General features: G+C 57.6%; 1 protein-coding gene across 10 annotated transcripts; it reads left to right on the top strand.

The window, feature by feature from the left end:
• Positions 1–810: 810 nt before the first annotated feature.
• Positions 811–25897, top strand: Uvssa (UV stimulated scaffold protein A). 10 transcript variants are annotated; one of them, XR_783780.2, is made up of 16 exons: positions 1094–1283; positions 1591–1690; positions 2970–3300; positions 4267–4387; positions 5210–5575; positions 5948–6060; positions 6309–6434; positions 7112–7189; positions 14227–14335; positions 19609–19780; positions 20154–20279; positions 21713–21896; positions 22501–22609; positions 23967–24141; positions 25043–25636; positions 25841–25897. XR_783780.2 is itself a non-coding variant. In XM_010641685.2 (16 exons), the coding sequence occupies exons 2-16, from the start codon at positions 1593–1595 to the stop codon at positions 25072–25074; spliced, it is 2193 nt and encodes a 730-aa protein (XP_010639987.1). In that variant the 5' UTR covers positions 1094–1283; positions 1591–1592; the 3' UTR covers positions 25075–25897. The 10 variants fall into 10 exon arrangements, 8 of the variants coding, with proteins under 8 accessions (XP_010639983.1, XP_010639987.1, XP_010639985.1 ...); XM_010641685.2 differs by adding an exon at positions 24293–24345 and having other exon boundaries at positions 25043–25897; XM_010641683.2 differs by lacking the exon at positions 25841–25897 and having other exon boundaries at positions 5210–5286; positions 5374–5575; positions 24293–25125.
• Positions 25898–27573: the final 1676 nt, after the last annotated feature.

Consider the following 27573-nt stretch of genomic DNA (forward strand, 5'->3'; position numbering starts at 1 on the left):
CCCGACCTGGGGAGAACCAGCCCTGCGAGCCGGCTCCTCAGACAGGCAGACGCAGCGCTCCTGATCTGCTCCTGAGCCATGGGATCTCACGGCAGCCTCTGAGGGTCTCTGGCCAGTGTGGAGTGCACTAGGGACACATGTAGGCAGGAGAGCACAGGGCGGGAGCTGGGCTTGGACTTGAGGTGGTGGGACGCGCTCAGGCCCTGGTCCTGCTCTGAAGGTGGGGCTGTCGGGGTTCACAAACGGACTGGACTTGGGGTGATTGCTTATTTTCCCAGGCAGACAGAAGGACGGACGCCCGGTCGCTGTTGGCTGCCCAGAGAGGTGGGAGGGCTGACCTGCAGGTGATCCTCACTGGCCACCCGGTGATCACAGGGAGCTGACGCCCAAGCTGCAGGAATGTGCGGCAGGGAGGAGGGGCCGCGAAGTCGCTGCGTGCGGAGGGACGCGAAGTCGCCGCAGGAAGGAGGCACCGGGCGGGGAGGGGAGCGCGCACCGACAGCCCGGGAGCAGGGGATCTGGGGCCCCTCCCTCCCTGCATACACCACTGCTCAGTGGTCAGAACCACTCAGACATACAAAGCAGGCTGCGGGCTGGGCGCTTCGGTCGACACCCGCCCGCGGCTTCGCTCCCACCTGGACTGTCTTCGGGGCCGTGCAGTGGGGTGCAAGCTTTCAGACGGCCGTGGCAACGAGGCCCAGCTGACACATTCCACTGGGCCTCAAGGTCCCGTAGGCCCCACCGCCTGGAATCCATGCTCTGCGCCTGCATCTGCGGCCCCTTTAAGGATTTGCTGCGCCCTCCCGCCTCCTTTTTCTCGCTCGCCGTCTCCCTCGCCCCGCCCCGCCTTTTCAGGAGCGTGCTTACGTCACCCCGTGGAACTCCGCCTCACCTCGCCCTAGCGCCTGCGAACCATTGGCTGCCCTTATCGGGGCAGGGGATTAGCTGGGCCTTCGTCGGAATGGGCGGGGAGACGGCGGGCGCCTCCTTGCTGCTGACCACTTCTGCCTGCGCCGCGCAGCAAGAGCGAGCCAATAGGCGCTGAGCTCTGGGCCTGTGACCGGTCGGTGCCGCCCCCACCGGAAGGGGCGGGGAGAAGCGAGCGGGGCTGTTGGTGCGCTGTTGGTTCCGCGTTGGCCGGGTACCTGGGCGGTGTCCGCCGGGCTGCTGAGTGGGGGCAGCAGGTGTGACTGCACAGAACTTCTGCCTTTGGTATCGAGCGAAGCAGTGGTCGTGGAGTACCGCCGCGCAGCGCATTCGCTTGCTCAGGCCCCAGCTCACTGGTAGCGTCCATCGCTGTCCCGTCCGGGGGAACCGGGAGGGAACAGGGGTTTATATGGGACGTGAACAGCGGCGGCGCTTCACGTTTGGTCTTTGAAACTAACTAGTTACACCAGAAGGCTTTGCTCGACTCGTCCCAGTGGCTCCTAGATAATGGTCATGTTTCGCAGGAAGTCACCCCTCTTAGCAGTGTCGCGGCGCCTCCTGCACTGCCCAGCACGGAGGCGAGCTCAGTAAACATTCGATGACAAGTAAAACTAAAGGTACAGAACCAGCTAGTAATTAAGCGTCTCTGCTCCCTATTCCTAGATATGGATCAGAAACTTCCAAAGTTGGTAGAAGAGCTCACAACTTCAGGAGAACCTCAACTGAATCCCGAGAAAATGAAAGAACTAAAGAAAATCTGCAAGTATGTCTGTAGAGGCAGGGTTTCGTGATAGCTGGCGCAGTGAGCCTGTGACTTGTAGGGACTGTGGGTGCCCCTGCGGTACAGCACCCCTCTGTTGTCTGAAACATCACCGCCTGCCACCACCTGGAATAAACCAAGGGGCCCTGCAGAGCCAGGACTCTGGGGCCAAGTGTGTAGGTTAGGGTGAGCACAGAAAGGCTCTCTTCTGACTACTTCTGATTGGTGCCACTTGTATGTGTTACGGAGCATATGATCCATAAGCCCTCAGTGCACATACAGCTGTATAGCTAAATATGTAAACGTGAAAAGAGAAAGTTCGTGGTGCAATGACTGCCCCATTTTATTTATTTATTATTTATTTATTTATTTATTTATTTATTTATTTCTATGGATCAGGGTGGAACCCAGGGCTACAAGCATTATAGGCAAACCCTACTACTGACCTATACCTCCAGCACATAAACTCGTGTACACTGCCCCACACCGTGTGTTTAGGATAAGCCCCCCAAGGAAGCGTCTGTAGGAATCCTGCTATGCCTTTCTCCTAGTTGCTCGAACATGAACCTAGGGTTACTGATAGATGTGTTTGTAAAGCAAGGGAAATTAAGTGACCATGTATTAATTGAAAAGGTGTGTGTGCTTCAGTAAAAAAAAAACCAGCTTAGACCAAGTTTTGCTCAACATCCAAGAAAGCCTTTAACTCTGGTTACACGGGGCTGCAGCTGGAAAGAGGGACCCCAGAAAGCGCTCTGGCCAGGGTAGGGTGTCCCACCTGATTTCTGTCGTGCTAGGGTGAGGGCTGTCGATTTTCTGTAAAGGGCGGCTGGTAATACAGGGCTGCATGGCAGTAAGGCCTCTGTTGCAACCACTCTGAAAGCACCTGTGTTGATGTGAACAGAGAGGTGGGCCATATTCCAGTGAGAATATTGACAGCCACTGACCTTTGAATCATACTCTTTATGTGTTGAGAAATACTCTTATGTGTGTCACGTTATGTTGCGTGTGTAGACTGACGGCCTAGCGTGCGCTAGGGCAGCGCTCTGTGTCTGAGCTGTAACGCCTTTAGGAATGTAAAGGACATTTTTGGTGTGTGGGGCCATACAGGAGGAGGCCAGCTGGTGGCTGCCTTTGGTGCTTGGTGGTGCCAACCCAGCTCCCAAAGGGGAGGGTGAAGACTGAGCCGTGACATATGAACATGTGTCCCTGCTTCAGGAGCACAGGCTGACTGACCTGTCCTTCAAGTGCTGGGCACTTGAGTCAGGCTGACTTGTGACCCCAGGTCTTCAGAGGAGCATCTCAGCCATGCCTACCGCCTGCTGATGACCCAGCTGAGCCAGGACCACGCCGAGATCCGCCTCTCCGCTTTCCGAATTGTGGATGTGCTCTTCGCCAGGTCTCACCAGTTCAGGCTGCTGCTCATTTCTGACTTCCAGGAGTTCCTGGAGCTCACTCTGGGCACAGACCATGAGCAGCCCCTGCCGCCTCCCAGGGAGGCAGCCCAGAGGCTGAAGCAGGCGGCCGTGCATGCTGTGGAAGGCTGGAATGAGCAGTTTGGTGAGGCCTATAAGAAGCTGGCCTTGGGCTACCACTTCCTAAGACACACCAAAAAGGTGAGTGGGCCTTGCGTGGTGCCGTTTGGTTCCCTAGGGCTGGATGGGCAGACCTGGGCGGTGGGTGGAAGAGCTCCCTGTTGAGTCGGGTGCAGGGGTGCTTGGCTGGGCACCTGGGCTGCTGGATTGCCTTGGGAGAAACAGCACTCAAGGTGCCAGCTTCACACATGCACCCCATCCTGGAATGGTTCCTGCTCCACCCTCGCACCTTAAGTTCCCTCAGAACCCTACTGTGGGCTCTGGCTGCCCTGGGTGTGATGAAACCTTCCAGGGTCTGCTCCTTTGTCTCACCCTACCCCATCACTGCCCAGACCCCGCCGTGCCCTGCCACAAGCAGATGGCCTAGCCGTCCCATGGGCCCACTGTGCAGCATTCTCAGGCTCATACCTGGATGGCTTTGAGCCCCCTTTGCTGCTGGCCTGTGTCTCCCTGGCAGCTGAAAGTATTTTTTCTTTTATTTTGCCTATTTTTTGAGACAGTCTTGTGTTGGCCAGACAAGCCTTCAGGTGAAGCAGTCCTGCATCCTCCTTCTGAGTAGCTGGGGTGACAGGTGTGCCACCATGCTTGGCTGGGGGCTGGAAGTCTTTTCACAACCACCCACCCCATGCCTCCAGCTCCTGTACTGAGAATTGAACCCAGGGCCTTCACAGTGAGCTACATCCCGAGTCCTTTTTACACTTTATTTTGTTTTGTTTTGTTTTAAGGCAGGGTCTTAAGTTGCTGAGGTTGGGCCTTAAGTTGCTTTCTTCCTGCCTCAGCCTCCTGCTAGCCTGTGCCCTGTACAGCCATGCCTGACTAGGTTTTTGCTTTTATCTCAGGTGGCAGACATGTACAGCCAGGCAGCAAGGTCAGGTGTTTACAACACTGTGGACTGGGGGCCTGGTGCACGTTGCCCTCCATGGGTCAGTCTGTCCTTGCGTGTGTGTGCATGCTGGGCAGTCCCTGCCTTTGTTGTTGATTTCTCAGGTGGATTTTCAGGATGTGAATGCCAGGACTTTGGCAGAAAGAAAGCGGGAAGAAGAGAAGCAGAAACACTTGGATAGAATCTACGGAGAGAGAGCTGAGCAGGCTGCAAGAGAGATGGAAGGCGAGTTCCCAGGCTGGCCCTGTGCCTCTGTTCTCCCACGTCCTTCTACTCGGACCCTCCAGGGGCCGGTGGGCTGGACAGAAGGGTTTGGGTTGAGCTGTGCCTCTGCAGGCTGCCTGGCTTCCTGGCCTCCAGGGGCTTGGCTTCACCTGTGGTCATTCACTGTGAGGCTGGGGTAGATTGGTGTAGGCCAGGTCCCCCTGGGCACCCTGTCACCCACTCATCTCGTGGCTACTTTCGCCCTCACCAGTGCCCTTCCCAGGTTCCCCACCTGTACTTCCTGTCAGCCAGCCCTGGTGTGGATCACAACCCAGGTGTGAAGGCCTAGGGTTGCAGTCGCTCACCTGCAGAGCACCCCAAGACAGGCTGAGACCACTGGCACATTTGGGGACCTGCCTGCATGTGGGCCCCCCACAGATATCTGTCCTGATTGCAGACATTCCACAGCCACCCCACAGCAGCCCAGGCCCTGGGGGAACCCTTGGACGGGAAGCTGTACCCAGGGCTGGGAAGGCCGCCCTAGGAAGAGGGTGCAGGGCGGTGTTGGTGTGTGACTGCCCTGCATACTGGGCACAGTGTCCCGGCTGGTCACCCCGCTGGGGTTTGTCCCATGGTAGTGGCGGTGGTGTGTGCTCCCATGGCTGCCAGGGGCTTGGGGTGGTGAGGAACTGCCACAACTCAGCGCTCGGGGTCCTGGCTTTCCCTGGGAAGGAGGCCCATCGATCACCTGCAGCTGGACGGTGCCCTGCAGTGAGCAGGCCTGATAATTTGGGCCAAGTTCTCTTTTGCTTGTCTTAGTCATCAGCCTCCATTTCTTGGCAGAAATGTCTGAGGAGATTGGCTGCTGTCTGATGGAGGTGGAGAACTGCTTCAAGTTGCTGGTGCCCTTGGACCTGGGCGTAAGCCCTTCACCTGTGGAGTTTGTCCCTCATGCCTCGGGTCCTGGCTGGCTTGCCCCTGACTGGCCTGTTGGCCCTGACCCCCAGGATGAGGAGCAGCCATGCTGCAGCAGAGACCTGCCTGCCTCTGCATGCCACCCAGGAGCTGCTGCTGGTGGAGAGGGGCTGCCCCAGACAGCAGCGGGGGGTCCTTCAGAGGATGAGGATGAGGACAGTGACCCAGAGGAGTTCGTGCGGAGCCATGGGCTTGGCTCTCATAAGTACACACTGGCTGTGGAGCTGTCCTCGGGTAAGGGGCCCCCTGGCCTGCCTGACCCTGCCACCCCACCTCTTGGGTGGCACCCCAGGCATTTGCTTTCTGTGTTGATAGGTGTGATTTAGTCACACAGTCACAGCTTTAGGGTGCAGTGGCTTGGAGTCACCCTCTTTGGAGCTGCTGCTCTGTTGGTGCTGGTGGAGCGGGTGCCCTGTACAAGGGATGGCCACAGCTGAGACTGTGTCAGAGCAGGAGGATGAGCTGCGGCGGGGCGTGCCTGGTGAGGAGCCAGATGCTCCTATCCAAGGCCCCATGAGTCCCTCCCAGGGAATGCACGAATCGGGGGCAGGCACCTTGTGTGTCTTGAGGGCTTTAACAGTCTGCCTGACTCCCTGCCTCCTCTAGACAGCCTGAGGGTGCAAGAGAATGAGGATAACCGTGCTGTCCTCCACGCTGCCCGTGACGCACTCAAGCTGATCCAGAACAAGTTCCTGCCGGCTGTGAGCTCCTGGGTGCAGGTAAGGCAGGCATCTCCCCCTTGGTGTCCCCAGCAGGCTGAGAGCCTGGGCACAAGGGTGTGGATGGCGGGGGTGCAGGATCAAAGGAGGATGCACAGAAAGGGCCAGGCACAGCACTCATCATCAGGGGACCTGGGCCCAGACCATGAGCCACCCCTGCCTGGGAGGGCTCCGTCCCTGCCCACAGAGCCGGTGTGGAGGCCAACTTCCTGGGCTGCGTGAGCCCTTGTGACTCCCTTGGCTTGCAGCGGTTTACCCGAGCCATGGCCCATGGTGGACACCTGAAGCGTGCCATTGACCTGAAGACGGAGTTGGAGCTCGTGCTGCAGAAGTACGAGGAACTTGACATTGAGCCCGACAGTGGGCACTGTGGGGTAAGTGTGGGCCAAGAGTGTGGTGGTCCTGCACAAGCAAGAGCGGCTGGGGCTCTAGAAGACCTGTTCCTTCCTCACTCAGTGTGGACATGTGCAGCAGGAGCCCAGACAGCCTTGCCTGGGGCAGAGGGGTGCAGGGTAGGGCTGCTTCTGGTGGGTACTGCCCTTGAGTCACTTGCACCGCCAGACATGATGTCCCTGCTGCTGGTGCTCTGTGTTCATCCCCTGCGTGGTACAGCACTTCACGCCAACGGTGAGTTGGGGCTCCTGCGCAGCTGCCAGCTGGGGTCCTGTGGACACCAGAGTCAGCCAGGGTAGATCCGAGGGGCAAGCACAGTACTGTGCTGACTGTTGGGGAGACTTGAGCTGCTGTCTGCTGGGCCCTGTGGCACCCTGGCTCTAGAGGGACCGAGGTATCTGAGGGGAGAGCTGGACTGTCAAACCCCTGAGTGCAGGGCACCTGGCAATGCCTGCTGCAGGATTGTGTGCTGGGCAAAGGTGCCACTGCTCTGGGACTGTCACTGGGTCCCCACTGCCTGATGGGTGCTGGGGTCTCAAGTAGATTTCTGCAATGGCGCATGGAGATGGGCTACACTTAGCGCTGTTAGATCAGGGGGAGCCACATCTGGGCCCTCATGCACAGCTGATCACTCTCCTGCATCTCTTGTCTGCTTCAGGATAGAGGACAGACCCTAGCTGCTCCCTGGGAGCCCAGTGCTGCCCCTGCTGCCCTGACTGTTGAAGGTCGCTTTCAGGTAGAAAGAGTACTGTTTTTGCTGAGGAAAAGTTCATGTTTGGAGCCATCCAGAAGCCCATCCTAGGACCCAGGGAGGGTGACACCCCATCCAGCTCTGAAGGACCACCAGACTGCGCCAGGGCAGTGCCCCATGGGCAGGTGGTATAGCTCCAGCATTGGAGCCCAGGAAGGGTCCTGCGTCCACTGCGTGGATCCCCACCCCGGCCAGCAGAGGGCGGCCTTGCTCCTTTCTTAAACTTGTGTCCAAGCACTAGGGTGGCCCTGGGAAGCTTGGGCTGCGGCAGCCTGTGCTGGCTATTTTGTGGGTGCTCTGTGGTGCCTTACAGTTACTGATACAAGAAATGAGCTTGTGAATTCTGAGCACAGTGCAGAGTGGTTTCTTGGTGTGAAGGAAGTAGTAGGCAGGTCAGCAGCCAGGATGCTGCAAGGTCCTTAGGATGGCAGGGCTGGCTCTGGCACTGGAGTCCCAGGGTCCCCTTTCTTGGTGCCTAGGGACCAGCCTGTGGCATGGCCTCGTGCTGAGGTGCACCCAGTTCCTCCTGTCAGGGCTGGGGCAGGCCAGGCTAGGCTTCTGACCACGGTAGTCACGTTGCTAGTGGCTGTGCCATGGCAGCTGGTGCTCCAGGGCATGGCCATGGGTCCTTGAGGGCAGCAAGGTAGCACAGTCTGGTCTTGCCAGGCTTGTGTGTGATCTGGGGCCAGGAGCAGAACTAGGGCTGGTAGGACCCTGTGCCCAAGGCTCTGAGTGGGCCAGCGGTGGAGCAGACCTGCATCCTCCTGATCAGCTGCAGACCAGCACCTCCGGGGCTGCAGCTCTCCTGTGTGGTGGCTGCTGCCCATGGCTCCACCCAACCTGCTGGCATAGCCATGCACCCAGGGAGACTGAATGAGGCCTTGGGCCACACTCTGCTTTACCTCGACCACCTGCCCAGGCCACACCAGCTTCCCTGCCCCCCTGCAGCATCAGCAGCTTGGGGTCTTCATGCCCCAGAATCAGTCCGCAGGGCTGGGTGCACCTGCTGCATGGTTCCCACCATGCTGGGCCACATCCAAGCTCTTGTAGGTGTCTGACCTGGCCCTGCTAGAGCCACTGCAGCCTCCCCTGGAGTGCAGGACCTGCCATCGTCCCCCAAACCTCATTGCTCTTGCTGGCCCCATCTTAACCCACACACTGTTCTCCCATGTGTGCGCCTCAGTGGTGCACTTGGCCTAGCTGTGGGTCCTGCGGTGGGGGCTGACCCCTTCCCGCTGTACTGTCTGGCCTGCATGCTCCCGCCAGGCCACAGTGCAAGGCTGCTGCTGTCCTCCGTGTGCAGGGCTGGCTGGCTGGTTGTTACAGCATCGGCGGAAGGAGACAGCACCTCGCTCTCTTGTCACTGGGATGCCGCCTGTTAGACTCCAAAGACTGCTTTAACAGAGGCAGCGCTCTGAAATCCTCAGGGGCCTTTGCTCCCGGTGGCCGGAGTGAGCAGCCTGCAGATGAGGTGACTGGTGGGGAGTGGCAGCGCCTGGCGCGGGTGAGCACTGCTTCCCAGAATAGCCATGGTATCTGCGCATCTCCCTCCTGCAGCTCCGCTCACTCCCAGCGCTGCAGGGCTGCTGCTCCGCAGTGGCCTATGCAGGCCAGGTGGGGCTAGCTAATGAATGGCTGTGTTCATTAGAGCTGTTTTAATTAGAAATTATGAACAAGGTGTTCTTCGCTAATTTTCAAATAAAATTTACGGAGGGTCTCAATCATTTCCCTCGGTGTTTCCCCATGTAGCGTAGGATGGGCATCGTTAACTCTGCATGTAGAACAGGCTGAGCGGGCAGCGCTAATTCAATAGTGCGTGATTTAAATATTTTAGAACTTCTAACAAATGTGTAAGAGACCGAAGCAAATACGATGTCACCCGTTAAGCTCAAATGACGACAGCCCAGACCCCGAGGAGCGGGGCCAGGGGCACCTGGGCGCTCCCTCTGCCTCAGAGGCCCTAGGGGACAGGCAGCACATGGTCCCCATGGCCCCTTCTGCTGTCGTTGGTCCCTGCGTAATACTGCTTTCCTCTTGACATAGATGTTCTGTCTTCAAAAAATACTTAAGCCGGTTTAAATATGCTTAAGTGTTTGTTTTATAGAGCGTCTCTGTGTCAGCGCCGTCGGAGGCCAGCCAGGGATAAATCTGAGCTGGATCAATGTGGAGGGTCATTGGGTAGATTTAGTTTCCACCCAGCTCCGTTACAGGCGAGCGGGAATAACCCAGGGCTGCCTCATTCGTTAAACTGATAAAAATCCTTTGAAAACTTTTAAATTGCCTGCCTTTTAATTACGTAGCCTGGATCACCAGTTATTTCGCGTTGTGTAATTAACAAAATACTAATTTCCCCGGCCATGGGCCAGAAGGCATCATCTGAGGCAGCAGCCTTTCCTCTTTCTGGGGCCGCAGTGCTGCGTGGCGTCTCAGTACTCAGTCAGGGTGCCAGGTGGCCTCCCGGACACCCCCAGGCATGTGCTGCGCCCAGCCAGGCCCTGCCGTGTTGGGGGCACTTTCTTCCTGTAGGTGAAAAGGACAGAAGCAGAAACCCCAGGGAATGAAATGTTGAACCCATCAGGCTCACGCGGGGGAAGGCAGGGAAACTAAATCAGCCTGCCAGGAAGCCTTGTGCCGCAGCAGGGCCGGTAAACAACCTTCCTGGGCGCTGCAGCCCTCTCCATCACACTGAAGGCCGAGCCCGCACCACAGCCCTGCATCCGCAGGGGAGGGCTAGGGGTTGTGGGGACTGGGAGGACACTGTAGGCCTGACCCACCCGAAGCCAGCTGCTGCCACCCTTGTCCCCTGGGCACACCCTGTCTGTAGGGCTGCATGTTACCAGCCGCCCATGAGCCAGGTCTCAGATGCCCTCACGTGGGTTACCCTTCTAATCTCAGAAGCAGCTGTGTGGGGTGGGCTTTTTCTTTACCCCCATTTTACAGATGAAAAAATCTGCAGAACTGTGAGCTTGGCCTCTACACGTGACAGGAAGGCCGCCTGGTGTCTGCCACCCACACCTTTGGTGTGTCGTGGCACAACAGAGCGTGCTGTCTTGCATCCTGAAGCTGGCCTGCTGCTGGGCCCTGGCCGCTCCTTCCCGAGACTGCAGGCTGTGGTGAACTTCTTGTCCCCTGTCAGTCAGACGTGGGGCTCCCAGAGCAGCTTGGCACCGGCTTCCCTCCTCCCTGGCCCACGCTTTGTTAAGCCTCTCGGGGGTCGGAGTGATTAGGCTTGCAGTGCAGTAGCTCTGAGGCGATTACACACTCCATTGGGTGTGATGTCGGTTTGTGTAAGTTTCAGATGACCCCACGATGACTTGACCTGCTTCTTTGCGCCACTCTCGCCCCACTCTGAGGGGACACATCCGACACAGAATCCCCGGGCACCTGGCCTGCGTCACCTGGATCTCAGCCTTCATATGGTTGGCAGTGTGTCCTCCATCTCCGCCTGGCCGGCTCTGGACACGGACCTCTCTGCGCGTGTGCGGCCAGGCCTCTTGCCTCAGACTCCCCAGTGGCTGGACACAGCTCCAGGCCTGTCCTCTGCACTGCAGAGTGTTGCCCTGAGATCTTGTCAGTGAGCAGACTTCCTGAGAAGAGCTATTCCTGAAGTCCACTGCTTGCCTGCCTTGGTGTGATTTTTAGACCAGCTGGGGAGGTGAGCGTGCTCCAGGTGTCCTGCCTGTGGCCTGCAGGTTCACCAGGGGCCTGGCACAGACGTCTTCTCCCATGTGCCCGCATGGTCAGCAGTGTGGCCACCCCATCCTTTGAAGGTGTGTCTCTGGCAGCCAGAGATGCACATGAGATATTGGCCTGGCCAGCAATTTGCACGGCCTTCCAGGGAGGGCATTAGCATATAAATAGCAGATGCAATGACGACCATCACAGCTGAGCACGTTTAATTTTTAGTTTATAAGATAGAATGGGTTTTTAAATGCATAGCCATCAAGCCGCTGAAAGACAAATGCAGCTTGGAACTCACTTGTCTGACGAGGCCTTACATCATTTTTTTTTAAAAGGGAAATAGACACACATAAAACTGAACAAAAGTGATTTCTTGGGTGAAAAGTAATTGAGATTGCGCACCAAGTTAATTAGATCGTACAAAATTTATTTAATGGTCCCAGCTGTATCTGCAGGCCGTGGACTGGGTGGGCGCCCGCTTCCTGGGCACCATGCTGCGCTTCCCTTTACTTTGCAAATAATTAGCAACCTCACTGCCCCTCTTCTGTAAACTGATTGCGTTGTATATTTTAGCCGTTTTATTGCTTGTTTAATTATGATCGTGGAGACTCATTTTTCTAAATCCTTTTAACTGTGGGCGAGAATCAATTTGTGTGAAACGAGCAGTGCGCCCCCACATCGGTGACGGAGAGAAGGTGGGGGTCGCAGATCCTTCCTGGGGACCAGCGTGGGACGAGTCCTGCGAGGGTCCCCAGGGCTCTGGTGCACACGCAGCCCAAGTGCCCTTGGGAGATGCCTTGCCTGGTCCTGTAAGTGTCCTTTGCCGTGTTTGCTCTGTGCCAGGTGTGTTCGAAGTAGACTGCTCTGCAGGAGTTCCCAAATCTTAACTCCATCTTGAAGACCACCTCAGCCCTGATTCCTCCTTGGTGGGTGTGAGCTCCTTCCCAGGACCTCAGGCATCCCGCCACTGTGCGTGACCCCTCCTGGGGTGCTGTGGCCCTGTGTACCCCCTTCTGTGCTAGCTTCCGTCTGAACTCCTCTGTGACCTTGAGGGCAGGTCACCATCACTGAGGCTGTGACCTCTCATTCATCACTTGGCGCCTTGGGCCCCTGGCATTTAGCTCAGCGGTTCTGCTGCCTGCCTCGTTACTTGGTACCTTGCAGCTGTGCCAGCCACTCCCAGGACTCTTCCTTCTCCAGGCTGCTGTTCTAGCTTCAGGGATTGTTTCGCCACACCAGTGTTTCACAAGTGTCCCTGCAGCTGCTGGCTTAGGGGTTCCTCTGCCTTCCTCAAGAAAAGCAGTGCCGTCTTCCATCCAAGTACTAACCAGGCCCGACCCTGCTTAGCTTCCAAAATCAGATGAGATTGGGTGCGTTCAGGGCTGGGGATTTAGCTCAGTGGCACCACACCTGCCTTGAAAGCGCATGGTCCTAAGTTCAATCCCTGGTACAAAAAAAAAAAGCTTTGGCAGGTGTCAGATGTCCAACACACCTGTTGTCAGGTGTCTGAGGCAACTTGGTGCCCTGCGAACTTGCAGCCTCCCTGTGCACCATCGGGGAACAAACAAAAACCTGAGCAGGAGGCTTTCAAGTTTAACCTCAGTGCTGGCAGTGGAGTCTAAATACCGGTTACTGTGGTGTCAGTGGCCCGGTCTCTGAGTTTCAAAGTCAGTTGGGTGGGTGGCTGCTTGCTTCCCCTGAGAGACAGCCCCAGGGTCTTTTCAGAGCAGAGAGCTTGACAGGGGGCAGGGAGCACTGGCAGGGAGCTTGCGCCGCACCCCTGAGAGAGCAGGCAGCCCTGAGCCTCATCAGGGCTAATTTAGGAACAAAGAGGAACCCAGGACTTCAAATTTAATTCCAGAAATAAATGATTTCAGTTGGGGAAGAAGAAGGTATAATTCCTAATAGTTAGCTCAGCAGTTGAGTATTTTTTAGGAAATGAAAATTTGATAAAAGTCCCCAGTGAAATTCAAGGGTGTAAGCAATAAGCATAATATTTTATGAAAATGACCCCCATATTTAAAACCTGGCACTATATGTTATGCATTGTAGCACCCAGTCCACATCTACCTTTTAGAAAATTAAAACACATAAATTCTGTTTAGTGTGTGAGCCGCTCTGTGCGAGCCGGGAGCCGTAATGCCCTAAAACCTTGGACTGCTCTCCACCTTTCATAAATTCCTGGGTAGATTCTATACAAAAATAATTTTCAGGTCCGTGGCTCATTGTTATTCAAACGTGATTGATCGTCGTCATTTGCTCAGCTCGGGAGTTAAGTGCCCCTGTCATTTCCAAAGAGTATAATTGGGACGTTTCACAGGTCAGCGGTGGAGACAGGCTTCCCTTTTGATCAGTGTTAGACTGATAACAAAAATTACAGTTTCCGATGATTAATGTCTCCTGTGCTTCCCAGATGCACAGCCGTGGGCCGCACCTAAACAAAGTGCATTTGCATCTGATTATGCTCCTGGGCAGGCGGCAGCCTCCGGCTGGAGTACCTGGCCTGTGGCTCGGCTGGACACGGCCCCCTAGCCTGGGCTCTGTGGCCGTGCATGCATCTGCGGGGCCTGGCTCTTCCCCAGGTGAGCAGTGGCCTCTTCAGGCCCCTGTTCTCAGCCAGCTGTCACTTAGGCTTGGCTTCTGGTAGCTGAGGGGTAGAGGGCAGCAGCCCCTCCTCAGTCTCCTGTACCCTTCAGGAGGCAGCACCAAGATGGAGTGCCTTTGAGGGGTCAGATGCCAAAGTTTTTTCCAGTTTCCTGTGATGACACCACTGGAGTTCCCCCTTGTTGGCACTCATGCAACAGAGACTTTCTGGATGCCTCCTTTACCAAGGCCCTGTGGCTATGGTCTGGCTGTGGGCATCACAGCCCCTGGGGTGTGGGCCTTGGCTGCCCCTGGTCTGAACCTGGCCCCCTTGTGGTCTCGGGAAAGCTGGTTCTTGAGGGTGCTGCTCTGGAAGGAAGAGAATGACAGAGGGCCAGGCACTGACCCCGTCTGCTGTGGCCGCGGCGAGTGTATGTGCTCCGGTGTAGCCACGGCACGGCCTGCAGCAGCACTGGGCAGACCAGGCCTTTTGCCTGAATGCCACCCACTGAGGTGGCAGGAAGAGGGCAGTGGGGAAGAGGGCAGTGGGCACCAGAGAGCTTTCTCAGGGGAGGCCAGCTTCTCCTGAGGTCTCCAGGCCTCTTACCGGGTGGGCTCCCCAGGCTGACTGCCACTGGGGGTCTCAGGAGACTGGCGCAGGCCTGGAGCCTGAACCACAGGGCAGGCTGCACAGGGTGGCTGTCCTACATGTGGGGCCTCGTGTCGGGACTTGGGGGTGACTTGCAGTGTCTCCACAGACAGGAGCGCCGAGGCACGGGGAGGATGAGGACGATGAGGACTTTGTGGAAGTCCCGGAGAAGGAGGACTACGAGCCCCACATCCCTGACCACCTCCGGGCAGAGTACGGTGAGCTGCAGGCGGGCAGAGATAGGGCTCCCTGGGAGGAGGGCCCACTTGGTGCTGCCACAGGATGGCCTTGAGGTAGAACCTGCTGGCTCCTGCCCAGGGTGTTGTGACTATGCTTACATTGCCTGAGGACACAGCCCCCCCAGGCCAGGGACTTGGTGAGGGGCCCACAGGGCGATTGGGGGGGTGTTGGGCCCAGGGTTGCCCCCATTCCCAGCCTTCTCCCAGGCCCGCTGCTGGGGCAGCAGGAGTGAGCTGTGGGGCACTGACCTGCCACTGCTACCAGAGGGGCTCCTACTCTTGCAGGTGAACCTGAAAGCCGCACCCTATGCCCCAGGGAGAGGAGTGGCTGAGGAGGGCCACTCACAGGTGGCTTGTGCTTTTGCCTGGGAGAAACAAAACAGCCTCCCCTTTTGTCACAAAGTAGACAACTTGGTTGGAACTGGAGTCTGAGATGAAATGTAAATTTGTTAGAAAAATTTAGATGATGAGACAGCTGGAGTGTAAAGACATGATCCATTAGGGGTGTCATGCCAAATTAGCACAGCCAGGCCGCTAGCAGCCCCATCTCCCCGAACGCTCGAGCCCGGAAAGAGCCTGGCCACATGGGCTAGCCCCACCTTGCCTGGCCCAGAGTGCCCAGGGAGACAGGGTTGCTCCGGCCCACAGCGCTACCTTCCCCTCCTGCCTCTCCGCCTGCTCAACCCACTCTCCTGCACCGGCCAGTTTGTGCCCTCACAGGGCTCCACAGGCTTCAGGCCTCCCTGACCCGAATTCCCCCAGCTCAAACACCAGTCTCATCCAAGGGTCTTGCTCCCTTTCCACCTGGCCTGAGAACCCAGTGGCCACAGCCTCACCAAGGGCTGGCCACTGAGCCTGGGCGCCTGGAAGTCAGGGCACACTGCTGAGCGCGGTGACCTCCCTACCAGGATGTGCCCGCTTTTCCCCTCTTGGCAGGGACCTGTGCCCCTCACCTGGGGTCCAGTCTTCCCTGACATCCACCCCATTCCCTGGTCCAGCCTGGACCTCCCAGGGTCTCCAAGGGAGCCTGGCAGCCAGCAGTGCCCTTGGCTGTGGTCACACCAGGATTTCCTGGTCCGAGGCCTCTGTCCAGATGCTTCCAGACCCTTTGGGCAGAAGTTGGGATCCAACAGGGCTGGGATGGTGGGAGCTGCACTCCTCAAACCGTATCCTGCTCCAGCCGCACACAGCAGGCCCAGGAAGTGAGTGGTGGACAGGAGGGCTGTTCTGAGGGTAGCGGCTCCCTTCTACTACAGCATGAATATCCCTCCTGCCTGGGGCCAGGAGGCAGCCAGGGATCCAAAAAGAGCATCCACAGCCCCTGTTCGTGGCACTCACACTTTCTCCAACTTTGTGTTCAGGAAATGGTACACAAACAGACCCCCCAGCTGCAGCAGTAGGGACATGACCAGTCCTTCGTCCCCATGCCAGGTACCTTGGGGTTGCACCTGCCAGCCAACCAGTTGAGTCCTCCAAAGCTGACCCCTAGGGCCCTGCACTCCTGCTTGGGGCTGCGAGCTGCAGGGTTGTCCTGGCTGCAAGATTCCCAGTGCCCTGGGCTCCGGACACAGTGACTAGATCCTCTGTGCCAGATGGCCCTGATCTAGAACCCCGAGGTCTGTAGGGGGCTGTTGGCCACCCCATCCTTTAGGCTCTGGTGTCTGCCCTCCCTAGCCTGTCTCGTGACCATCCTTTTCTCTGGAGCCTGTGACAGGGCCTAGATCCCACCACCCTGCCCTGTGGAGGGAGGGGCAGATACCCTGGCCATGTCGTTCTGCTGACTCGCTTCTCTGGAAAAGGCTGTCACGTCTGCCTTTGACCTTGTGCAGCCCTGGCTCTGTGGCCTGGGGCAAGCCCTGTCCTCTCCTGGTCTCCAGCAGGCCGCAGAGCACATGCTCTGGTGTGGCTGTCATCACAGCCCAGGGCCAAAGGGCGAGTACTCAAAGGAGGAGCCGTGGGACGACTCCAGACTTGGAGGGCTGAGTGAATGCTCCACTCTGGAGCTCTGGAGGCCTTGGGGCCCCACAGAAGCTGCCGGAGTGAGCTCAGTTCATAATACTAGTTTATATTCTATCGCTGTGTTTTCAATTAAACGTAGGTGAATCTGAAGTAGTTAGATTTAGTCTAAATCCACACAGCTGAGGAAATCGGGCTCTTTTTCTTTCTCATTTCTTTCTCTGAATTTTCACGGAGGGGCTTTTATCTTCCCCTTAATCCTACCATTTCTGTCAGGACATAATCTCTTTCTCAAATTTACATTTTAATTACAAGGCCAGCTGAACGAGGTAGAATCAATAATGTCAGGCTCGGCAGCCTAACTTTGTCGAGCCCCGGCCTCTCCATTTCCTGCTATCGATTTATCTCCCGCACTGTCTGCTTTAGTGCTTCAGGCAAATAGGTGCCACTTGGTCAATTTAAACAAAAAGGGGGATTTGGATGTTTTTATGATTCTTTCTAAAAGCAGCCACAGGAGTCCATGGGAGAGGAAGTACTGTGCGGGCCAGGAGCTGCAGGCCTGCTGGGGGGTTGGGTTGTCCTCATCCTTCCGGGATGCAGCCCTGGGGCCTGCAGAGGGCTCTCTGCTTTTGGGGCTTACTTTGAAAGTCTGTCAGCAAGATTGATTTTCCACGACAGTGTGAAAATGGGAGTGTGTTGGGTGCCCTGAGTGTTTACCCTGCTCTAACACGCTTACCCATCTTCTTAATGGTTTAAAACAACAAATCAATGAAAAATATATTTCATTCTTGTAACTCACAGGAATTCTCATATTGATCTCTGGCTGCGATTGTATCTATCTAAATGTCACATTGTTCACTTATCAGTCTTGTCTCCCCAGCTGTGTGTGCACATGTGTGTGCGTGTGCGTGTGTGTGTGTGTGTGTGTGTGGCCAGCAGCTGGTGCCCTGCCAGCTTCTGCGCTGACATTTCCAAGTTTCTCTGGGTCGACCTGGGCATTGCTTGACGACAGCGCCGAGTAGGGGTCGCTGCCATCTGCACAGTGAACCTGGCCCACAACCTTGGAGCTCCAGGTGGCTTTAAGGGGCTGACAGCAACCTGTTAACCTTTTGTGTGGCATGGCCTCAGCCATGCTCTCCGCTCTGAGAGGGGTCAGCATGTGTTGTCCACAAGTGCCAGACAGAAAGTATTTTTGGCTTTGCAGGCCACATGAGATCCCTGTCCTATTCCTCAGCTCAGAAGCAGCCTCCCGCAGTGTAAGCCAAGTGGCTTTACTCACTGGGATGGGAGCGCCAGGGCATCCTGTCAGGTGGACACCTGCTGCAGCACCCCTGCCCCAGGGATTGGTGCCCCACCCAGAGCAGCAGCAGCAGCACCCCCACCACCCCCGTGAGGGTTGAATAGAATCCATCAGCACCTTGGCTGGTGGCACTTGTGCTTTGAGACACAGATCTGTCCCCGTTACCAGCCTTCACGTGCCCCTTCACTTGGATTCCAGGCTTCTTGTAATTTAAAATCTAGACTTCTGGTACATGATGTCCCTCTGCTGTCTCTGGCTCTGGGTTATGTGGTAACTGGTCATCCCTGCATCCCCAATCTCTCAGTTATGCAGTGAGGAGTGTGGGACCTCTGGCCTTTCCTCGGTTGCTGCTGCCTCTGCCAACCATACTTTCTCCTTGATTTGGTGTCACTGCTGTTACTGTTTGGTGTTCCTCTTCACTTTTTACTTGCTAGAAAAGCCTCTGCAGTGCTGCAGATTGAATCCAAGGCCGCATGTGAGTGGAGCACACAATTCCCCCAAGGCCCTGCCTCCTCATGCTTAGTTTTACCCTTCCTCGGCCTTTGCTTTCCCTACACAAGACACTGACTGGGCCCCTCGAGTGTCTGAACCCACAGCTTCCAGCAGTGTTGCCAGGAGTCAGCTCTGTCTCTGCTGGCACCCAGTGGACCCTCAGGTTTCAGAATTTGTCTCCAGCTGCTTTTCCCTCCTCCAGGATTCTGAACTCAAGAACATTGGTCCTTGTGGGTCCACCTGTCACACCTCCAAACTGCAGGTGACACGCTGCTCACGTAGCTGCTGTTGTCCTCTGCCAACAGGTGGTCCTTCTGCTGTCCAGCACGTAATTTCCTCAGCCTTTTTTCTGCTTTTGTCGTCAGTGGAGGATGTCTCCCTCAAGCCTCTGCCGCCACGCTTCTACTCTGTGTGCATTTTCCGCTCTTGTGAATGTGGAGTGTACTCATGTTTGCCTGGCCTGGTACACTTTGCTCATACGTCTTTTTTTTTTTTTCCCCCTCCTCAACGGGGATCAAACTCAGACTTTGCACTTGTAAGGCAGGTGGCAGAACCACTGAGCTCAATCTCCAACCCACAAATGTCTTTTTTCTTTTCATACTCTTGGAGTCTTCAGCTTCCCTGCTAGTCCATGCTGTACCCTCGGCTGGCCGTCGGGAACTGGGGAGGACGGGCTTGGTCCAGGCTGCCTGCCCCCGGCACAAGTCCTAACCCAGACTCTGCTGACACCTCCTGTGCTCACCTGAGAGGAGCCGGCGAGGATTAGGGTAGGCCCTACAGATGGCAGCCTGAGAGCTAGACCAGGTCCCGCCTAAACCCTGGCAGGGCACAGGGCTGGGCACGGCCAAGCGGGGTAGTGTCTGTCCTTGTCTCTTTGTGGACATGAAATCAGCATCCTCTGCCACACTCCACGGGGAGGTTGGTGAAGCGTGAGAGCTGCGGCACTGTGGGTATCTACAGTGGCACCCCTCTGGCTGGACCTGTGCATCTGCCCAGCGGCTGCAGGGAGGTTGACTCCAGGATCAGGCCCAGCCAGCTCCAGCTGCCCCTGGTGCCATTCAGAGGCTGCAGCTAAGGCAGGAACGCCCTGGGCTGGGCCTAGGATGGAGCTCTCAGGGCAGCAGACAGCTAGGAACAGAGCTGGAAGTACTGCCTCTTCCCTCCTGACTCCAGGCTCAGCAAGGGTGTCCTTTGTGCTCCTGGGTGGTCTGCATCTACACCATGGGTGGCCTCTCCCTGGATCCTCGCAGAGGGCACCTGTGGGTTGGGGCCAACCTGCTGATTGCCATGCTGTGCAGGCTGGGGTGGGCGCCCACCTGTGTCCCTGTCCTGCATTCTGGCACCCACTGAGGATGGCCCTTGCCCAAGAGGTGGCAGCGATGGGGCTGCCTTGTGACTCTCAGAGGGTGACCCACATGCCTGTGCGGAGCATTCCCGGGGCCACGGCTCAGAGTGCAGTCCCAGGTTCGCATGGAATTCAGGGGTAGACGCATGTCTGTTTCAGGGCTGGAGCCAAAGTCCTCACTGCAGACCCTGGAGAAAGATGCAGCTGCATGGGGTGCTCAGGCCAGGAGGAGGATCCGGAGGGAGGAGGAGGAGTCGGACCCCACCTCTGCTGCTGCCCAGTTGTGTCGGCTGCAAGACCGCCTGCCCCGAGCCCCACCCTCTCCTACCAGGTGACTCCGGGTATCCTCGAGGCTGGTCGCAGGGCAGCCTGGGGTTGAGGCGCAGCCCTCGCTGGGTGATGCTAGTTGACATCTTTCTGGATGATTGCTGGGCATGTGCCTGGACACATGTATCAGCCAGGGTGCAGGAGCCACCACTCACCCTCTGAAGGGACCCAGGCTGGGCTGAGCTCTGGGGTTGGAGAGCAGAGGTCAGGCAGCACCTGAGTGGCCATGGGCTGAGGCCAGAGGCTGTGTCTGGCCAGGGAAGGTGTGGCCACGACTCCTTCCTGCTCCCCAGCCTCTGGCTGCATGGCAGGGTAGGAGGGGTGGTGGCTGCAGCCCTCCCCTCCATGGGCGGTCATCATGTTCTGTCCTGCCCCAGGGCCCCACTGGCACCTGAGGAGGCCCAGAAGCTAGCAGAAGAGCAGGCCCGGGCACCTGTCGTGCCTTTTGGTGTGGACCTGTGCTATTGGGGCGAGGAGCAGCAGACAGTCGGGAAGATCTTCAAGTGAGTAAGGGATGCACTGTTCTGCGGCACGGCAGGCCCAGCCAGGTGCCTGGGCTTCCTGAGCCCTTTGTTGCCCCTTTGGGGCAGGTTGGCCCTTGCCCGGCACATGGGAGACTTGGGGTTCTGACCTGGCACAGTCCCTGCAGTGGGAGCCAGATAGCTGCTGCGTGGAGTACAGCCTCCCACTTTCCTCCAGGAGGCTCCCTGCCACGCGAGCAGCGGCCCTGGCCCAAGCTCGTGGCTAGGCTTTGATGGTGGGCAGCTCATTTCAGGAGCAGGGGCCTGACAGGCCCGGCTGTGTCCACCTGTCCCACTGGTGGCGAGCCTTTTATAGCTTTTAGTGGCAGGACTTTTCAGGACAGCCTGCTGTGGCGCGGGTGCCATAGGTTTGCCACCACTGACTTGTACCGTGGCCAAAGGCAATGCGGGCAGCTGAGACCCAAAGTGACTGCGCCATTGGGTAGTTGACAGATGAGGGAACCAGGCAACGGTCTTCCTGGCCAGGGTCCCGGTATCTCGAGGGCTCCCAGGCATTCTGCTTAGAGTGTCCAGGGCAGACTGGAGATGCCCATGAGTCCCATGATCTCACCACGTGGCCTTCTCTGGTTCTGCTGGGACAGTGGGTCCACTTGCAGCTTTGCCTCATAGGAGGCCCATCCCTGCTTGTTGTCATATGCCTGCTCCTCTGGGGATGAACAAGCACAAGGCAGGTGGGGAGCCCAAATGTCTGGCCCACACACGACCACCACGTGCACATGCTGGCAAATGGTCAGAGCCACCAGTGACTGCCAGCCCGGGAGGGAGTGCTGGGCAAGCGTGGCCACTGCCCCAGCTCTCCCAGGGCTCATGGACCTGGAGGTGGGTGCCTGAACCCTGTGCCACAGCTTTCCCTGAGGCCTGGTGCCATCGGACATTGGGCCCATGCAGTGCTGAGGCCCTACCACGGGGGCCCACACTCTCCCATGTACCCCTGCCGCCTGCCCGGTGCTGCTTGTGGCCTGTGCTCCCTGGGAAGCAGCTGCCGCTTCTGAACTTCATTGTGCCCACGGTGGCTGGGTAATGGTGTTGTCTAAGAGTGGCCACAGTGCCTCAGGGACCCATGCTGGGGCCGGCCTCAGTCCCTGGGTGTCCCCAGCAGCTGGTCATGTGCATCCAGATCCCTCCGCACGGAGGGGCACAGCGGGTCGAGGGTGAGGGCCCGATGGGCTTGACTGTCCCTAGCCGCTGTCTGCCCTTCGGAGGTAGATGGTGGCCATGCTGGCAGGACTCATCCTGGGCCCTTGGCCAGTGGAGGCACGGTGGGGAAGGGCTCTGGTCTTGTAGCGGCTTCATGTGGCCCTGTTTGGGAGGCTGTACTCCTCACCTGTCTGCAGGTGAGGGGCAGCCACCTTGCTCTAGGCCCTGTCAGGCACCCTACCAGACTTGCTCTGCAGGGCGGACTCCGAGCACCGCTTCTGGAAGCCCAGCGAGGTGGAGGGGGAGGTGGACAGTGCGGACGTCTGTGCGCTGCTCCGGAGCCGCCACATCACCTTTGCAGGGAAGTTCGAGCCCGTGCAGCACCGCTGTCGGGCCCCGAGGCCCGATGGCCGGCTCTGTGAGCGCCAGGACCGGCTGAAGGTGAGACTGTGAGCGAGGCCCGGCCAGAGCAGATGACTGCCTGGAGCAGGCACCGTGGCATGAGAAGCCCCAGTGGCACAGGCCTGTCCCCAGTGGTCAGAAACTGCTCAGCCTCCGCCATTATAGTCATGTCGGGGCCTCCTGCCTGGCCCCACTTGGGCGTCCTGCAGTGCCAAGGGTGCCATAAAGGGCTGGGTCCTTGAGAACCGGGAGGCCAAGGTGCCCATGGGGACTCCCTAGGCAGGAGGCAGCAGGGTGAGGGAAATGGCTGCAGAAAGATGGACTGGAGGCCCAGAACCCTTCATTTGTACTTTTACATTCATTTTCTTGAACCTGGGGCCTTCCCTCCACTGATTTCCCTCCCAGCCCTTTTCTGTTCTGAGACAGTCTCGCCAAGCTCTTAAACTGCCCAGAATAGGCTCAGACTTTTCACCTTCCTGCCTCAGCCTCTCAGAGTTCAGTTTACGGGTGTGGGCCAGTGGGCCTTGATGGCACTGCTGCCCCTGCTCCCAGATGGAGAGAAGGATGACAGCGCTGTAGCTCCCGGGACGCCCTTGGAAGGAGCCGTGTCTCAGTAGTCAGCCCCTCTGTGCTCGTTCTGCAGTGCCCTTTCCATGGGAAGATTGTCCCCAGAGACGACATGGGACAGCCCCTCGACCCAGAGGACAGGGCCCGAGAGCAACAGCAGCGGCTGCAGCAGCCCAAACGCCCAGGTGGGTCAGGGGTGGGTACAGGTGGGGCGTACAGGAAGCTCGGGTAGACGTGGACAGGCCCACTCCAGCAGCCCCAGGTAGCAGGTGTGGCAGGGGATTCTCTGCTGGGCCCTGAACAGCAGGGCCAGTGGTGAGCCGCCCCCAGGCCCCAGCCAGGCCCGTCTGTGCCTCCAGGTGGTTCCTGAGCAGGCCTGGCCAGGCCGGCTGGGTCTGGCTGTGCTGGCCTGGGGGAGGATACCTTCTGCGGCCCCTCCCTGGCTCATCACACTTGCATTTTAGGTGCCCGGGATGGTGCTGGGCTGGTAGGCGGGAGGGCTGACCTGTTAATCTCCAGGCCGAGCCCTTCCCTGGTGGCTCACACTCGGGAGCAAATTAAGTGCCTATTTTTGTGTCAGCCCTGAAGAGTATCTGGTTTTCCAGCCCTCGGTGGCTTGTTAACAAACAGGTATCAGGCTGCGGCCCGCGCCGCTGGCCAGTCAGATGTGAAATAGCGTCTCTTTACTAACTGCAGTATTGATCCCGCCTCCCTCACACGCGGGGCAATTTTCTTTTCCCTGGCGCTAACCTCGGTGACAATGCACGCGGCGCTCCAGGGCCCGTCAGCGCCCAGGAAGGCCGTGCGGGCCGGCGTCTATTGATTTTCCTCAAAGGCTTTTAAATTGCTCCTTCATTTTCCTGAGGTGCCCATTCCATCTCCACTGGAGGCCGGCATTTTTTCGTTGTGTTTAAACAATTGCTCCATTCACCAGGTTCCTAAACTGTGACGCCTTCTTATTACTGAGAGATAAACTGTTTAGACAGTTTTCCTTAATCTTGGATTAATCGTCCCTGTATCTAAGTCCTGCAGCCCGAGTTCCCTCACTTCAAAAAATCTGCTGGAGGAGGCTGTGCCATCCGTCTGTCCAGGCGAGGTTTCTCCCTCCACAGATGTGCCCCGTGGCCTGGCCTAGCGGGCGCCCTGCCCCTGCTGCTCCCCAGCCCTGCCAGCACCAAGGTCCTGTGGACACCACTGGAGCATGCGTGCTGGCCCTGTCGGCGAGCCAGGCTTGTCCCAGGCTGAGCATGTTGGGTCACTCTGGTCACACGACTGACCTGGGGAAGCAGGGCAGCAAGAGAGCAGAGGGTGCGGCTGCCCAGACCCAAGGACGTCAGCTCCGGAGTAGCCCTGAGCCCCGCCTGCCTCCTTGCTTGCCTGTGCAGGGTGCGGAGGCCTCGGGAGCCCTGCGGGACATGGGAACAGCGTCCCTCCTCCCTCGCACACAGACCCTCTCAGGCGGGACAAGGGCCACACAGCACCACGCAGGGCGGAGGGCTCAGGCTGGTGCTGGTGTTTTCTAAAATCCTGGCTTTTGTTTAGACTGGCAGGACCCAGAGTTCATGAAGGACGTGGAAGCGGCCACAGGGACAGACCTGGGTTCGGCCCGGTACGGTGGGAAGGGCAAGGGGAAGAGGAGGAAGTACCCAAAGCTCACAGACCTGCGGGCGCAGGCCAGCACCTCGCGGGCCCGCCTGGGGAAGAAGGTCTTCGCCAAGTAAGGGCTGCACTGTGCCCCTCCCATGTCCCTGGGCTCCAGGTGTCTCCCCAGGGATCCCCAGATCCCCCGGGGTGGGGCAGGGTGTGCACTGGACACCCTGTGCATCTCCTGAGGACTCCGTCTCTGTTCTCCCCTCCTGGTGGCCAAGGCAGGCAAGTGGGCTGAGCATGCCCGTCCTCCGCATCCTGCCTGCCACCCCTAGTAAGTGCCACACTGTCTCTGGTGACCTCCGGGAGGGCTGCCGCTGCACACGTCCCCACTGCCACTGTGGTGTGGGCACAGTGTCTGTGCCCAGCCTGGGCCCGCGTACCTGCTGCTCTCAGGCCTCGCCTTCCCTTCCCAACCACATGCCCTGTGTGGTTTTGCTGTCTTAGAGCCTGTGAGGCTGCTGCCGCCTGCCAAGGTGAATGCTAAGGCTCTGAGGGGCCTGGCAGTGCTGGGGGGCCACCTCTTGCCCTGTGGCGTTGCCGTGGCCCAGCCCTGGGGGCCTGTGGGACAGTACCCTTGTCAAGGTCCGGCAGAGGCAATGGGCCCTGTGAGTGTGGCCAGGGCTGGGCAGCTCTGCAGCGAGCCAACTCCCAGGGATCTGCCCCAGGTGCCCGGCATCCTGGGCACCTTCACTGGGAGCTGTAATGGCTGCTGGGTCTGTGTCCCATGTCCTCCCTGTGCTCTCTGGGGGACAGAAAGCCTGTGCAGGAGCAAGGCCAAGAGCTGGCGCCTCACAGCACCTGGAGTCTCTACAGAAAGGCCCGACTTCCCCGGGCTGGCCCAGACCCCAGGCCTCCCTGTCCTGGCTGCTGCACAGGGCTGGGGAGACATGGCCAAGGCCTGCTTCCCTGGCAGGGTGGCGCTGAGCCTGGCCCAAGCCCCTGACCAGCCTTGCTTCGCTCTCCGGCAGGGCGGCAGTGCAGAGGGTGGCTGCTGCCATGAACCAGATAGACAAGAAGAAGCATGAGAAGTTCGCAAACCAGTTCAACTACGCGCTACACTAGTGCCCGGCCTGCTCGCGTTCCTCTGTGCACCCAAGGGCAGGATCTGAGCCGTGCCTGGGCAGGAACCAGACTTGCTTGTGTTCAGCAGTGCCCAGGACCTTGGGCAAGGCAGCAGCCTGAGAGCCAGTGGCAAGCTCTGCGGCCTGCCGTCTGCCCAGGAGGGATGCTGGGGAGCTGCACCTGCTGTGTAACAGCCGCCCCGCAGCAGCCCAGTCGGAGCGTGGCACTCAGGGCACTCAGGCCCTCAGCGCTGCGTCTGGTCCCGAGAGGACTCCTCCCACCTCCCGGGCCCGCGGCACCTTCTGGGTGGGCCTGTTCGGGTGCTCCGAACGTGCGGCCTGTTGGCTCTGGCTCCCCGGCCCCTCTTCCACGCCGCACACACATCACTGCCCGGTGATGTCCTGGTGTCTCCTGCACCGCATGCTGCCTTCCGGTCAAGGGCCACAGCAGTGCTGAGCACCATGTGCGGTCATGGTGTGGACGCGCATCTCCGGACACAGGTGCCGCCTCACAGCAACCTCCACTCTTCAGCAGGTGGCCTCCCTGTCTCCCTAGGCAGCTGCACCCCTGTGCCCTCCAGCCAGCAGTGTCCCACGGCCTTCGCGTCCCTGCCCACTCATCACCCCCTTCTCAGTGTTAGCAGTCGTAGTGGGTGTGGGTATGGAACGTTACTTTTTTTTTTTTTCTTTTTCCCTGTACTGCAGATCAAATACAAGGCCCTGAACTGAAACCAGCCTTTTGGGCCGGGGATGTAGCTCAGTGGCATCACACTTGCCTCACAAGCCCAAGGTCCTGAGTTCTAATCCCCGGTACCAAAAATAAATAAACTTAAAATTTTTTTTACTTTGAGACAAAGTCTTGCTAAGTCACTGTTGCCCACACTGGGCTTGAACTTGCAGTCCTCCTGCCTCAGCCTCCTGAGTAGTTATTTTGACATGATTTTTCTGATGAGTAGTGTTGGACATCTTTTCATGTGCTTATGGGCCATTTGTCCATCTTCTTGGGAGAAACATCTGTTCAGATCTTCTAACTTTGACAGCGCTGTTTGTTCTGTGTTGAGAGTTTGTAGACGTTTGAGTACTGGCCTCCTAAGTGATTTGCTCGTGTTCTTTCCCAGTCTGCCTTTTCCCCTTCTTGATTGTACCCTTGAGACACAAATGCAGTCATTTTTTATGGAATCTGGTTTGTCTGTTTTTTTCTTTCGTTGCTTGTGTTTTTGGTGTGGTGTCTGAGAAACCACTGCAGCACTGGGGTCACAGAGAGTTCCTGCCATTTTCTCCTGCAGTGTGGTAGCTTTCGTTCCTTTTCTGTGTGTGAGTGGGGTCCGGGGCCTCTTGGGCGTGTTGCTGTCCGGTCGTCATAGCACCACTTGTCGAAGGCCCGCCCTTCCCCCACGACCCTCTGAGCACCCTCTGGTAACCAGGTGGCCCTGCGTGTGGACTCGGGTCTTCTGGGCTCAATTTCTGGTCTTTTGACCTGCACACCCTGTGTCAGTACTTGGGTTATTGGAGCTGCCTGCTAAATTTTGGATTTGGCGAATATGAATCTTCAGCTGTATTATTTCAGGATGGTTTTGGCTCTTCTGGGTTCTTTGCACCTCCAAATGAATTTTGGGTCAGTTAGTCAGTTTTTGTCCTAAACAAACAAAACAAAAAGTTGGCATTTGATAGGGCTGGCGTGGTGCAGAGACGGACGTGAGGTGATGCCATCCAAACCCGAAGTCTCTGACACATGAACTGCTGCTGTCTCCCCATGACCTGAGGCGTCCTTAATAGTGTTCTGCTCCTCAGTGCATGCATCTTCCATTTATTTTTGAAAACTTGCTCCTGAGAACGTCACCCTCCTGGCTGTTGGATGTTCCTGCCTCACATCAAGGGCCACAGTGGAGTTTTTGTGTGGGATCCTGCGTCTGGCTTTGGTACCAGGACCCTGTGGGCCACACGGTGAGCGTGGAAACGCTCCTGTGTCTGGGGATGGCAGAGCTCGGGTTGGTCGAGCTCGGGGCGCCACCAGCCTGGCTGGCCCTCCTGCTGCTAGCTCAGTATCTGCTTGCCTGTCTGTGATGGCAGGCCGCAGGCTGTGCAGCCTCTGCCCCTGGCACGTGTTGGTAGTTGTCTCTTTGTAGAAGTTCATCCGTGTTTTCTTCGTCGTCGTACTTTGTTGGACTATAGGTGTCCACAGGACTCTCTGATGTTAGTTATTTCAGGGCTCTCTCTCCCTCTCTCCCTCCTCCACCCATCTGTCCATCCCCTTTCCTCTTGGTCGTCTAAAGGTTTATAATTTTGTTGATATATTCGAAGAAACAACTTTCGGTTTTGATTGTTCCATATTATTTTTCTATCCTTTATTTCATTGATTTCCATTATTCATTGTTTCCTTTGGGTTATTTTGGGTCTAGTTTTCTCTATTTTTTCTTAAAGTAGAAGACTAGCTTATT

Source organism: Fukomys damarensis, unplaced genomic scaffold (genome assembly GCF_012274545.1).
Source record: "Fukomys damarensis isolate Sample0158 unplaced genomic scaffold, DMR_v1.0_HiC HiC_scaffold_35, whole genome shotgun sequence".
NCBI lineage: Eukaryota > Metazoa > Chordata > Mammalia > Rodentia > Bathyergidae > Fukomys > Fukomys damarensis.

Bases quoted from the DNA above. Each gene is read 5' to 3' on its own strand.
- Uvssa (XM_010641681.2), top strand. From the start codon at position 1,593: ATGGATCAGAAACTTCCAAAGTTGGTAGAAGAGCTCACAACTTCAGGA. The intron at 6,435-7,111 runs GTAAGTGTGGGC...TGTCTGCTTCAG, and splicing joins CCGACAGTGGGCACTGTGGG to GATAGAGGACAGACCCTAGC. The intron at 22,610-23,966 runs GTGGGTCAGGGG...GCTTTTGTTTAG, and splicing joins GCAGCAGCCCAAACGCCCAG to ACTGGCAGGACCCAGAGTTC.